Raw genomic sequence first — 14,293 nt, 5'->3', positions numbered from 1 at the left:
GAACACGGCCAAGTGGAGTGGATGGGACCAAGGTCCTCAGGATAAAAAAGGATGAGCTGCAGAGCCAAGCTTTGGTCGTCACACTTCAGCCTGCAAGATGTAGAGAAGAGGAAGGCAGGTGATTGTGGATTCAAATGATTTGGATACGGCACAGCGGGGGGGGGGGGGGGGCACCGACACAGACTGAAATGGTGTTGTTAATGCATTGGTTTAGTATGCAGTGAAATGTGATTTATGTACTCCACATTGGCTCAACACACTTGATAATTGTAAAAAATAAAATAAAATAAACCGAGTTATTATAATATGCTATAACGTGAAAATTGTGATCTCACAAGGATTGCTTTGGTAACAAACTACAATAACCATAATTCATAGCAATAAGGGTAAAATCTGTGGATTATATTTTGTGCCCTGAATACTAAATGTGTAGCCTTTCAAAAATCACAATTTGTCCCAATAAACAGATAACAGCAACAGCAAGCAAAATCCTTTGTTTTACGGTGCTTGGTGGGATCACATTCAAGCCCCAAAACAGTAAGGGGACAGAGAGTCAACACAGACCCCTGAGGTCCCTTTGTCAAGACCAAGTGACAACAACAACGACCTGAAGATGGTTTCACATTTTCTATGTAAGGGTGGGGGGGTGGGGGAGTCAAATTGATAAGACCTACCTGTAATTTCTATTCCCCGTGACAAATCGGCGTGGCTGTTGTCCTCTTTCCTTCCCCGGAATTATTCAGTATGGCGATTTAATCATTCAATTCATTTGATTTCTAGCACAAGTTGGGCTTCGTAACGCTACAGCGGCGCGAGTAACAAATCCAGCGACGGTCCTTTATCCGACATGAGCGTGTTTTTATGGATCTGTTTAGGGTTTTTTTTCTCCCCCCTCCCTGTTCTTTGTTTACACACCGGTCCCTTTCACAAATGCTCCCCGAAAACGAACGAATCTCAAAATGGCAAAGTCTTCGTTAAATACAATAACGTAATATTTCAAAAAACGTAGGCTCCTTTCAGCAGACTGTAACGGATGGATAGACGTTTGCTCCCGGCTCTCCTCTCCCTCCGTCTCTCTCGCTCTGTGTGTGTGCGTGTATGTGTGTGTGTGTATGTGTGTGTGTATGTGTGTGTGTGTGTAGCTACTCCTTTGACGTCGTAAGCCGGTGTCTCCCTCCCTGTCGATCTCCGCTCAGCCCTCCCTTGGGCTGTACGAGCCGTGATGTCTAACGGCAGGGACCGTCGTTAAAGAGCTACCAAGGCCACAACACGACGATCAGGACGACGTAAAAAACTCTTAATTAAAAATTTAAAATGGAATAACCAGGGTTGAAAACACGACGAATGACAATATATACATATATATATACATTTTTAAAAAAACAAATGCACATCTGCCACTTTTTTTTCCGGGTGAAGCTACCAGGAGCTAATCGATTCTGGGCCACAACATCATAACGTTTCCCGAGTCTGCTCCATAAATGTTAAATGCGGCTAGGACTATTGGAATTGCTACCCTTTTCAAAGCAACACATATAATATCATACAACATCATATCACATGATAGATAGATTTAGAGCGGCAGATTCCGCTCCCTGGGCACTGTCGTGTTTTCACATGTTGCTATAGCACAACGTAGACGGTCCCCGACACCGAGGGACGCAAATCCGTCTTTTGTTCTCGAAGCAGAGCTGGCCGTGGTGCTGAAATGGTTGCGCACGATTCGTGACCGTCACGTTTCCATTTGATATTCTTCCGTTTGAACGAGTAAATAATTTAATTTATGCGGATTTTTATATGCGAACGATCATGGAAACACAACAGGACACACGCCCTCGCTGAAATTTAGGCACCGAGCGAGCATGTAAACAATGAGCTCACATGACAACACCCGACATGCGCACAACTGGAATGTAACGCTGAGGCACTTCGGGAGTCACGATCTGCCAAAGGCTACAATGAATGATATATTGCAGATATATATATAAAATGTATTGCAGTAAATGTAAGATTTTACCACAAGCCTCTCTGAGCTTATGCGATTCAGGTTTAGCCCTCACTCCTTTTTTCTCCCTTCCAATACTGTCCCGAATCGTGAGACGGCCATCTGCCATTAGTCCCTAAATCCTATCTGCTTTCGACCCTTCAACCCCAATCTACACGCTTGGATGAAGGACTTAGTTCATCTAGTCTTGACCATCTTAAAAGTGTGTGTGTATATAATATATATATAGATGTATGTGTATATGTGTGTGTGTGTGTGTGTGTGGTTGTGTGTGTGTGTGTGTGTGTGTGTGTGTGTGTGTGTGTGTGTTCTAGATTAGCCGTGACAGAGCGTGATCTGCTTCGGTTTCATAACATATAGGAATATTTTCATTTCAGAGCATAACATCTGGAGACATGCAGCGGCCACACATGCTTAGGGGTGCATGGCGATACAAATGATATTTTGATATGTTTCGTAAAACAAACATTTTGTGATTTCAGTTTAAGGCGGTTAATTAATTCATCGTTATATTTAGCGTAGTCGGAGATGGAAAAAAAGGCCATAGTGTGATGTATTTGAACAAGTGTAAGTAATGCAAGAAAAAAAATTACTAACCATGACAACGTATTGTCAAGCGAGGAAACAGTTAATAGTCAGTAAAAAAAAACCCCACAGTTTTGGTATATAAAGTTTATTGCACAAAAACACAAATTCGATTAAAGTACTATTAGGTACCATGCCACTTGTGTGAGACATGCAAAGTTCATCCTTATTTTGAAAGCAGTAATATATCAGTGGACCATTTGTGATCTGATAGAAATATGATGAGCTACTGTATACGATACGTTTGAGAGAAAGACGCACGCACACACACGCGCGCACGCACACACACACACACACCGACCAGATCAGTGTTTGTACACGTGTCCAGTGATCCTGGCGTTACTCACATTGGCCGGTCTCTAAAGTTACTCTGTTCTCTTGTGGTCGTTCTCTGTACACAAAGAGAGGGAAGAAAATAGAAGATCGTTTTTCATACTGTACTGAATTTGAACTGCACAATTTAACCCGTTTTAATTCCCCCTTAGTTCCACTGTAGGCCTAATGCCAATCTCTGAAAGAGACACGTGCTGGGTCTTTACCGGGATGTGGTGGGTATCGAGGGGGGGACACCTTGCATTAGTTTCCCCGTCGAAAATGTCACATCTCGACCCAGAAGATGGCATATCCCAAGGTGAGGTCGGTGGGGGGAGGGGGGGTTCCCTGTAGGGGGCAGATGGGTGGGTGTGGGGTAGTGGTCGTGGGGTGCTGGGGTAGAATATGGTGGGGGAGAGGGAGAGAAGAAAAACATGATTGAGTGGTGAGTGGTTGTTGAGTTGCAAAATTCAGCAAAGTTCAATTCTATTCAAGAGAGCCGCTTCTGCGATCAAACGTTTATTATTTCCCACACAACAAAATATGTGCGCGCGTCACAAGCACGTTTATCCACGGACATCTTCCAAGCGTCACTAATCTGATAGAGAGAAGACTAAGTGTGGTTTTAGTGGGGGGGGGGGGGTGTGTGGTTTTAGTTTGGCTTTCTACCAAAATCTAATGAATCTGCGATCTACTGACACCTGGCGGCGACTGTCTAAAGTGAACAGATTTTGTGTCCTGAGTCTCATTGTGATCATCTAACGCCAACGCTTGCCTTCTATTTTTAAGTCTTCTCTGATTGATTAGCATACACGTGGGTATCAGTTTTGAACGGCTTCTTTGAACTGGCTATTACCAGTAGATTTGGCCTTGAATAACAGCATTACTTAATGTGGGGACACATTTTTTTCCCTATTTGAATCTTTGTTTTTCTGTATTTATGAACCGAGGCCTGTTTCAACCAGCTAGATGTATCCACGCCAATCTTGCACAGAGTTTAATCTTTCACCAACGCAACCAAAATTAAGTTAGCCATGTTAAAAACAAAACAAAAACAAACAAACAAACAAAAAGTTCCAAACAGAATCCTTCTTAAACTTCGACCTGAGGACCAGTCAGTCTAGGCTGAAATTGGCTTCTCCAAAGACTTAAATCTCCACTTTCAGGCCAAATAAACTGCTGCAGCATTTGAAAATAAAAGTTTCAAGCAAATGGATTTTGCAAGGGAACATATGGAAGGATTCTGGAAACTAAATTGATACCTAGTTAAATTAGATATCAAATGGGATTTAAACATCCCATCTGCGATGCATCATTTTGAAAAGTTATGGGTTATTTCCAGTCACTGGAGAATCAAACGAGGTTAATGAATGGAGGCGGGACTGTGCCCATCTCATTTTAAAGCTCACGTCTGATCAGTTTCCCTCGACCTTTTCTCAATTTACCGTTGCTGTCAGTTTGACCACGGTAGTCTTCTGTGGCTGCCTGCAAACTCAACCAAGACTATTCAAGTGCAATAAAATGGGTGTCTACTGTTGTCTCCTAAGAGCTCAAATTCTATGGTACATGGTTATGCGCAAAAATATATATAATGAAAGGTATTATTTGGCTCTTATTTGACAGAGTGTCTATGGCTGGACATAGAACAAGACTTGTTAACCCAATTAAGTCACCGGTGCTTGTCCCAGTCATGTTTTAAAGACCACCGCTTTCTGGGAGCAACTCCAAGATTTAATGTCCCAAATGTACAATATTTTGTGAGAAAGATTCAATATAGTTAAAATGATCAGTTTGGTGACAGGAACAGAAATTGCTAATCTTATTTAGTACATGTCTATTTCCCCCCAATTGTACTTGACTTGACTGACTGACTGACCAATTTACCCCACTCTCCCCACCCCCTCTGCCGATCCGGGGAACGCTGCAGACTATGTGGAGTCGCCAGCCGCTTTTCACCTGACAGGGAGGAGTTTCGCTAGGGGGACGTAGCGCGTGGGAGGATCATGCTATCGCCCCCCCAGTCCCCCACCCCGAAAAGGCGCCCAGACCGAGCAGAGGGGGCGCTAGTGCGGCGACCGGGACACATACCCACATCCGGTTGGATTCCGGGAAGACCCGCCCCTACTCTATCTCTGATTGGCTAACCCTATCCCTAACCCCACCCTAACCCTAACCTTAACCAACCTAACCAACGGAGGCAACGAGTACTAGCCAATCAGAGGCAGAGTTCCCGAAAAACGGGTACGAGAAAAAAAAAAATCACGCGCCGCAGACACGGCCAATTGTGTCTGTAGGGACGCCCGACCAATCCGGAGGTAGCACGGGGATTCGAACCGGACATCCCTGTGTTGGCAGCCAACGGAAGGCTATGCTACCCGGGCGCCCCAATTGGCACATGTCTTGATGCATGCTCAATAAATAATCCAGGTAAGAAAATCAAATAAGGTTGAATCAGTTCATGTGGATACGTTTACGTATCTGTCAGTAAACGTTGTATCCAGATAAACAGATTCAACCTTCTTTGACTTAATTAGTACAAATATAATACTATGCTGAACTTAAGATTTGATCTTTGGTTTAAACAAATACAAGAAAAATGTTGTTAAATCCTTCCTTATAGCTTTCTCCGAATTTAAGGACGCCTCTTTATTTATTTATTGTACTAACGAGAACCGGTTCAACGATTTCGAACCAAACAGGGAAGGGTTTATGAGAACACGTTTTTTCACGATGGTAGTTTTTAAGAAGTCAGTCTAGGTAAATGCATCACATCCTAAAAGACCTGCAACTTGCAAATAATTTACTTCAAACGTCGTATTCATCATTTTTAGTTTCCCTCGAGAGTCTCGTGTTCTCTCAGTGGGTGAGAGGACATGGTTTTTAGGAGGTATAATAAGGTTTTTTTGTCATGGCTCTTGATTTAGTCAGTGTGGGCAATGCTCCAAAGCTGAGGAGAAGGAAAAGACAACACAGTTTTTCAAACTGAAGTTTTTATTGAAGCCAGTACAAGTAAAACGTAGCTGAAGACGAGTATCTTCATCCTCTCCAAAAATGAACTTTTCTTCTGCGTTGGCGTTAAAGGCTATAAAAAAAAGGATTCCTCCCAAAGACCCTTAACCAGACTCGTACCAACTTCAACCAAGCAACTGAAAGACGCAAACCTGACGCCGAAAGGCTTACGCATTGGTGGAGAAATTGTCACTTAACAAAAAACAAAACTCAAAGTTGGATCGATGACAAAAGATCTCCTCTACTACACAAAAAGAGTACTGTAAAAAGAAACAGAACCTCTATAAGCCTATTCGCCTGTACATACACAACGTGTTGTTTAAGAGGGGTCTTTTTTAGCAAAAGGCTATTGGGATTCTTGATTAAATGTAAGGGGGTGGGGGGGTGAGGATGTCACAATTACTCAGTGAAAACCTAACAACAGTAAAAATACCGCTTCAACTACTTTTCTTTGTAACTTCTTTGGGGGAAAAAACTATCTTCAAATTCTGATGGGGGAAAAAAAATTACACCTGTCTGACTAGCTGGCTCAAGTTTGACAGCATGCAAACAAGTACACACGCGGAGCTACGTCAACGGGAAGCTCAATTATAAACTTAATGCAATGCTTTACATCAGAATTAACAAAAAAGTGATTTATATATATATATATATATATTTATGTATATATATCCACCTTTCATTTCCTTTTTCTTCGGTCTTCGAACTTCCGCTCAGCAATCTTCTTAGAAGCGGTTTTCATTTGCATCTGCTGGTTCTTGTCGAGGCTCTCTCCCATTCTCTGCCGTTTTCTTCCATGTCGATTTATTGATTTAACTCTTCATCCAACTGCTTCTTATCCCTCTCTTCTTCAGATATGACCTTGTCTGAACTCCAACTACATTTTCAGTTCACTTTCTATCCACCCCCTTGCCTGTCCATTTCAGAACTTCGTTACGTTTTGGCAGGCTGTGGCTGTTCTCATTGTTTGAAAATCAAATAACTGAGAAGTCACGCAGATGCCCCCCGCCACCATGGCAAAAACTGAAACGCTCAAATGGTTACTTGCTGATGCTGAGTCAGTACCGCGGGGGTAAGTATGGTCTTTTAGGGGGAAAAACTGGACCGCTGGGCCCCCTTCCTCTTGGACCTGGACGTTTGCCTCGTAACCACGGGTCTGGGCCACGAAAGGGGGGAAATGGTGGTCCATGTGAAGGTCCCCTAGGGTGAGGGTGAGGAGGGCGTGCTGGGTGAACAGGCCAGCGGAGAGGATGTGGGCCAGGATAATGCATTTCAGGGCGAGGTGGCCGCAGTCCCCTGTGACCATAAAGAGGAGGAGGAGAGGGACTTCTTGGGCAGTAGTCAAAGAAGGCACCCTCTGAGGGGGAGAGGGGGGGAGTGAGGCGTCCTCGAACACTAGGGTATGGCTGTGAAGGGCTGTCTGGCCGGTAACGCGGCTCATTGGGGTGATAGTAGGGGTCATCGGGGTGCGGACGAGGGTCATCTCGGTAAAGAAGGGGATCTTCATGGTGGGGGTCTTCATGGTAATGACTGAGGTCATCATGGTAACGCCTGAGGTCATCATGGTAACGTCGCTCCTCAGGGTGAGGATTCAACTCATCAGGATGAGGATGCAAGTCATCAGGATGACCGTGAAGGTCATTATGGTGGTACAAAGGATCATCGTGGTGGAACACTGATTTGTGTTGATGGTCATGGACTACCATCCCACCGATGATGCTGTCTACTCTGGGCTTAGCCCCCACTTCTGTCTCAGGGTTAGGCATTGGTTTCTGGCCCGAGGGAACCACCTCACTGCTCACCATGCCAGGTGGAAGCTCAAAACCCACAGGAGGGGGTGGTAACTGGGGAACTGGAGGGAGGGTACTTTTGAAGAAACCAGGGGAGGGGGTGACTCCTTGATGGGGGACCTCCCCCCGAGTTTCTTGAGCTTTGTCTGTTTGGTATGGATATAGTCCTAATGTCTGGTTTTCTGTACCTCCTCTTTGTGCAGTTACACTGTGGCCCCTGGGGTGCAAGGTCTCCCCCTCTGGGTAAGTGCTGCCATACCACCCCCTAACCCTCACACCTTGGAAGTCCTCAGCAGTTTCATTACTGCTGACATTGCCTAGGGATCTTTCAGTGGGCACAGGGCCTGCTGCCTGTGATGGTATTGGTTGGTAGTGTGCAACGGGTGGCATAATTTCATGTTTCGCTCCCTCCTTGCCACCATATGAGTATGGCTGGTTCCCCTGCCCATTCTGAGGCATTGCTTGCTGCTGAGGATTGGTGTGGTCCTTCCAGGTACTATTCTGGTACCCTGCTGTATTTGGAGCTTTGGAAGTAAATACATCAACCACTGGCTTGTCCATGATCTCATCTTGAGTTGGGGTGCCTCCGCCCTCGTCCCGCACTGGGGTGCTGTCCTGAGCATCTGTTCCAGTCATCGGGCTGAGATTGCTGCTTCCTTGGCCCAGGCCAGTAGAGAAGCCTAAGTTGAAGGCACTAAAACCGGGGTTCCCCTGTAGGAAGCTGTGAATCTTAGATTCCAAACTCTGAGAGGACGAGGAGGGTTCTGGCTCTGTTGTCAGCTCCATGTCTCGATGGAGAGCCTGCACCAGGGCAGAAGCAGCGCTGGAAGCGGGAAAAGATGCTTCCGCTTGGGAGCTGGTATTCTGCTTTAAAGTTGACACTACTGGAGAAGGCACTGGTGTAGAAGAGGAGAGAGGCTGGCTTGTGGAGGGGGCTGCAGATGCAGGGGTGGAGGACAGAGTAGGGGGAAGCTTGCCTGTGTTGGAGGAGTCTGATGACACCGTCTCAACTGGGCTGCTCAGAAGAGAGGTGAGGCCTGTGAGAGGGAGAAAGGGTGAGAAAATAGTGAGATAGAAGAAAACAATAATAAAAAGAATAAGAAATGTGAAAATACAATAGTTGTGAGGATACAAATATTTGTTTTTTGTTCCGTCCATCTTGAAAACTTTAAGGATAAAAATGGATGCAGGAAATATGAAATATTCATGGAAGGTGTGCAATGTGCCCTAAATTACTAAATTAAATTCTAGTGGTAATTGGGTCAAGGCCACAGTCAAGGTCATGAAAAAGGTCAAAATGGTTCAAGTTGAGGACTTCCGGTAAAGTCATGTTCGGGATGGATGCATAGTTATTTGCTCTCACTCAACTGGTCTTAAAAATAACCCCCCTACTAGAAAACTTTAACTTGCAAACTCTGGCAGGGAGAAATGAGAGGGAGAAATCATTGAGAAGTCAGAAGAATTTGGTAAAGCGGGTAACTGAACAATTGACACCGAAAAAAAATTGAAATGGAGCCCTCTGATGAGGAAAATGGTGTCTTGCTAGCAATTAGAGAAGAAGCTACTCAGCACAGGGATGTGCTGCTCTGTGAAATGTTTGTCTATCTCTAAAGACATCCCCAAACTTTAAAAAAGATATACACACGGCTATCTCCAAACTTAAAGGGGAGTTAAGGAAAGACTTGAAGGAAGAGTTGACAACGCCAAAACAAGAGCTTAACCGGCCGCTATCTGAAGTCGGGGCGACACTCCGAACTCAAGGCCAGGTTATTACTGAGGCTTAGGAGCGCATTTCAGACGTGGAAGCAAACAGCGCTGTAACCAAAGAGGTCCTGCTATATTTGCTGACAGAAAAACACAGGCTGCGGGAAAAGGTGACCGATTTGGAAAGCAGATCCAGAAGAAATAACATCCAGATGTGCGGGGTGCCCAAGGACGCCAAAGGTGACTCGATGATTAAGTCTGTGGAAAAACTGCTGACTACGAAGCTCCCCTTACCTGACGATATGCCCCTCCAAATTCAACGCGCTCATAGAGCCCTGACACAGAAGCCAGGACCCGATGCTACTCCAAGGTCCATCGCTATAAATTTCCTACAGTTTGACGTTAAAGAAACCACCCTGAAATTGGCTTGGAAGAATAAAGTTCACATAATAACAAGCAGATTTTCTTCGACCATGACTATGCATATGAGGTGATGGAGAAGCACCATGCCTACGGAGGAATTAAAAAAGCAATCAAAGAGAAAAGCATTCGCTTTCAAACTCCGTTCACAAGGATTCGGATTTACTGGAGTACTGGACCACGGACCTACGAGAACGTGCAGGAAGCCGCACGGGAGCTGCGAGCGAGGGGATTTCAGGTGGCCGACGCTAGAGAGGATCGAGGCTCCGACATAGAGAACATAAAGATGACGTTTCCATGGCAACAAGCTGACGCCAGGGACAATGGAAAACGAATGGAGACATGTGTGAGAGAAAAGCTTCAGGAGTTTAGAAGACCACCCCAGCATTTAAAAAACCGCAAATCACATGGAACAATAAGTGAACTGATTGGAAATGAGAGAGGTAAATTTGAGTCATTCTCTCCTTTTTCTTTCTTTTGAATAGTTCCCCGCTAAATGCATTATAAAGTAAGACAATTTACAAATACTGAAATCACCGATTGAGCAGATCAGCATTATGGTATATGTTGGACTTATCTATGGGATATAGAATGTAGATGCAGGTCGGTCATTCTGCCGCTAGGGAGGGCCACCCATTTGGGGGGACATTATCCTCCACCTTCCAACAGGGACTTTAGGGGCAAGATCCCTTTTTTTCTGGGAAGTTTCTTTAGTTGTTCTACTGTTCTTGTGCGATGTTGTTTTGTGTTAAAAGTAGAGGAGATCTGCTTTTTTTTTCAATGTAAGGAATCTGCATCTGTGGAGGATATTACCTAAAACAATGTAACACAAAAAACTAAAACTTTGAGTATAGGTACCACATGGTTAATGTAATTTCTCTAAATGTTAATGGGCTTCTCAGCCCAGTCAAAAAGACCAAAATTCTTACAAAATTTGAAAGAGAAAACATAGATATTGCATTCCTGCAGGAAATCCACATGACAGGGACTGAACATGAAAAACTCAAAAGACAAGGCTTTAAATATGTATTTTCCTCCTCAAATGGATCAAAACATACAAGAGGGGTCGTTATATTGATCTCTGGAAGAGCGATATATGAACATATATCTACTAACAAGGCAGATTCGTACTGATAAAGGGAAAAGTGGATGGAATTTTGTTTACCTTCTACAATGTATACAGTGCATCCGGAAAGTATTCACACCCCTCCACTTTCCCCACATTTTGTTATGTTACAGCCTTATTCCAAAATTGATTAAATTCCTTTTTTTTCTCATCAATCTACACACAAAACCCCATAATGACAAAGTAAAAAAGGTTTTGTAGAAATTTTTGTAAATTTATTAAAAATAAAAAACTTAAATAATGCATGTACACAAGTATTCACACCCTTTACTCAGTACTTGATTGAGGCACCCTTGACAGCGCTTACAGCCTCAAGTCTTCTTGGGTATGAAGCTACAAGTTTGGCACACCTATATTTGGGGCATTTCTCCCATTCTTCTCTGCAGATCCTCTCGAGCTCTGTAAGGTTAGATGGGGAGTGTCGCTGCACAGCTATTTTCAGGTCTTTCCAGAGATATTCAATGTGGTTCAGGTCTGGGCTCTGGTTGGGCCACTCAAGGACATTCACAGACTTGTCCCGAAGCCACTCCTTCGTTGTCTTGGCTGTGTGCTTAGGGTCGTTGTCGTGTTGAAAGGTAACCCTTCACCCCAGTCTGAGGTCCTGAGCGCGCTGGAGCAGGTTTTCATCAAGGATCTCTCTGTACTTTGCTCCATTCATCTTTCCCTCGATCCTGACTAGTCTCCCAGTTCCTGCCGCTGAAAAACATCCCCACAGCATGATGCTGCCACCACCATGCTTCACTGTAAGGATGGTATTAGCAAGGTGATGAGAGGTGCCTGGTTTCCTCCAGACGTGACATTTGGCATGCAGGCTAAACAGTTCAATCTTGCTTTCATCAGACCACAGAATCTTGTTTCTCATGGTCTGAGAGTCCTTTGGGTGCTTTCTGGCAAACTCCAAGCAGAATGTCATGTGCCTTTTACTGAGCAGAGGCTTCCATCTGGCCACTCTACCATAAAGGCCTGATTGGTGGAGTGCTGCAGAGATGGTTGTCCTTCTGGAAGGTTCTCCCATCTCCACAGAGGACCGCTGAAGCTCTGTCAGAGTGACCATCGGGTTCTTGGTCAACTCCTTGACCAAGGCCCTTCTCCCCCGATTGCTCAGTTTGGCTGGGCGGCCAGCTCTAGGAAGAGTCCTGGTGAATCCAAACTTCTTCCATTTACGAATGATGGAGACCACTGTGCTCTTTGGGACCTTCAAAGCTGTAGAAATTTTTTTGTGCCCTTCCCCAGATCTGTGCCTCGATACAATCCTGTCTCAGAGGTCGACAGACAATTCCTTTGACTTCATGGCTTGGTTTCTGCTCTGACATGCACTGTCAACAGTGGGACCTTATATAGACAGGTGTGTACCTTTCTAAGTCATGCCCAATCAATTGAATTTACTACAGGTGGACTCCAATCAAGATGTAGAAACATCTCAAGGATGATCAGTGGAAACAGGATGAACCTGAGCTCAATTTTGAGTGTCATAGCAAAGGGTGTGAATACTTATGTACATGCAATATTTCAGTTTTTTATTTTTAATAAATTTGCAAAAATTTCTACAAAACCTTTTTTCACTTTGTCATTATGCGGTATTGTGTTTAGATTGATGAGAAAAAAAAGGAATTTAATCCATTTGGAATAAGGCTGTAACATAACAAAATGTGGGGAAAGTGAAGGGGTGTGAACACTTTCCGGATGCACTGTATATTCCTCCCGGCTCAGAATCGTATTTTTATATAAAAATACTGGATAGGATTACAGTGTATCTGTCCTTAACAACGGCATACAAGGAAGCTTACACATTGGAGATTTAATTCTAGCATATTGATAAACATAGGATTGAACAGTTTGCAAAGGAAGTATCAGATTATTTAGAATATAACGATAATGGAGAGGTGTCTCCGTCTGTGCTCTGGGATACCTGTAAAGCAGTAATGAGAGGGAAGGTGATTGCATTAACACCCTTTCTTAAGAAACAAAGAGCAGAAAAACTCAACACCCTTCAGGTTGAACTGAAAAACCTAGAGTCTGCACATAAGAACTCAATAGATCCCCCAAATCTTAAGTAGAAATAACGAGGAAAATAAACCAGATTGAAGATATATATATATATACAAGAAATCCAAAAGAAAATGATATTCACTAAACAAAAGTACTATGAAGGTGGCAGCAAATATACAAAATTACTGGCCTACAAACTTCGAAAACAACAGGCAGATAACACAATGTATAAGATAAAGGACCCCAAAACTAAGGACACTCACCACCAAAAGATGGAAATTCAAGATTGTTTTAAGGAATATTACAAAAAATTACATTCACAACCTCAGGTCGATAATGACCGGAAAATGGAGGCACTACTTAAATCATTAAATTTGCCAACCCTTACAGAAGACCAAAATAAAGCACTCGTCTCACAGCTAACAAAAGAAGTAATTTTCTTGACTAAAGCCAGATTGAAAGCTAATAAATCCCCTGGCACGAACGGATTCACTTCGGAGTGGTACAAGAGTATGAAAGAGGCTCCGACACCTATTCTACTAAGAACATTCAACTGGGCTCTGACAAAAAGGGAAACTCCAGCTTCATGGAAAGAAGTGATTATCTCAGCCATACCTAAGGGAGGGAAAGATAAATTAGATTGCGCTAACTACAGACCAATTAGTATACTAAACCTTGATTACAAATTGTTTACCCCAATCATTGCCACAAGACTTGAAAACATTTTTACCCAAAATAATTAATATAGACCAAACAAGATTTCTTCTAACACGTCAGACTCACGATAACATTAGAATATCTACAAATTATTAGACATATAAACCAAAATAAAATACAGGCTATGCTGATAAGTTTAGATGCCGAAAAGGCTTTTGATTTTGTTAGATGGAAATTCCTATTTAAGGTTATGGAGAAGTTTGGGTTTAAACAAGTAATTATTAAGACATTAGAAGCCCTTTTTAGCAGGCTATCAGCCAAACTAAAAATCAAAGGCGAGCTTACTGATTCTTTTTTATTAGAGAGATCCACAAGACAGGGCTGCCCGTTAAGTCCGCTTCTATTCATGACTTTTATCGAACCACTGGCACAATGGATTAGACAGAACAACATGATTAAAGGTATAAAAATGGCAGCAGGGGAACAAAAACCGGCCTTATTTGTGGACGATGTTCTTGTGTATCTTTCGAGCCCAACAGACTCTATACATGTGCTAATGTCAGTGCTGGATGAATACGGGTCATACTCAGGCTATAAACTAAATGAGCAAAAACCCAGGTCCTTAATTTTAACTATAATCCCCCTCATATCTTTGTTCTAGTTATCAAATTGTCTGGGATAAAAAATTAAAATACC

General features: G+C 43.4%; 1 protein-coding gene across 4 annotated transcripts in view; it reads right to left on the bottom strand.

The window, feature by feature from the left end:
* Nucleotides 1-7: 7 nt before the first annotated feature.
* The window catches only part of rprd2a (regulation of nuclear pre-mRNA domain containing 2a), a 50,389-nt gene continuing 36,103 nt past the window's right edge, over nucleotides 8-14,293 (bottom strand). For 3 of the 4 annotated variants that reach the window (XR_008811924.1, XR_008811925.1, XR_008811926.1), the window contains exons 10-13: nucleotides 6,588-8,738; nucleotides 3,130-3,295; nucleotides 2,938-2,981; nucleotides 8-90 (exon numbers count right to left, since the gene is read on the bottom strand). Coding sequence is in view for 1 of the 4 variants with exons in the window: in XM_056298317.1 (XP_056154292.1) it covers nucleotides 6,970-8,738 (1,769 nt within the window). In the remaining 3 variants the exon portion in view is untranslated. Of the gene's footprint in view, nucleotides 91-2,937; nucleotides 2,982-3,129; nucleotides 3,296-5,888; nucleotides 8,739-14,293 lie in introns of those variants that run through there. The other variant, XM_056298317.1, reaches the window with a different exon arrangement.

This window comes from Lampris incognitus, chromosome 18 (genome assembly GCF_029633865.1).
Source record: "Lampris incognitus isolate fLamInc1 chromosome 18, fLamInc1.hap2, whole genome shotgun sequence".
In the NCBI taxonomy this organism is placed as follows: Eukaryota; Metazoa; Chordata; class Actinopteri; order Lampriformes; family Lampridae; genus Lampris; species Lampris incognitus.
This window is presented reverse-complemented; position numbering and strand designations above follow the sequence as displayed.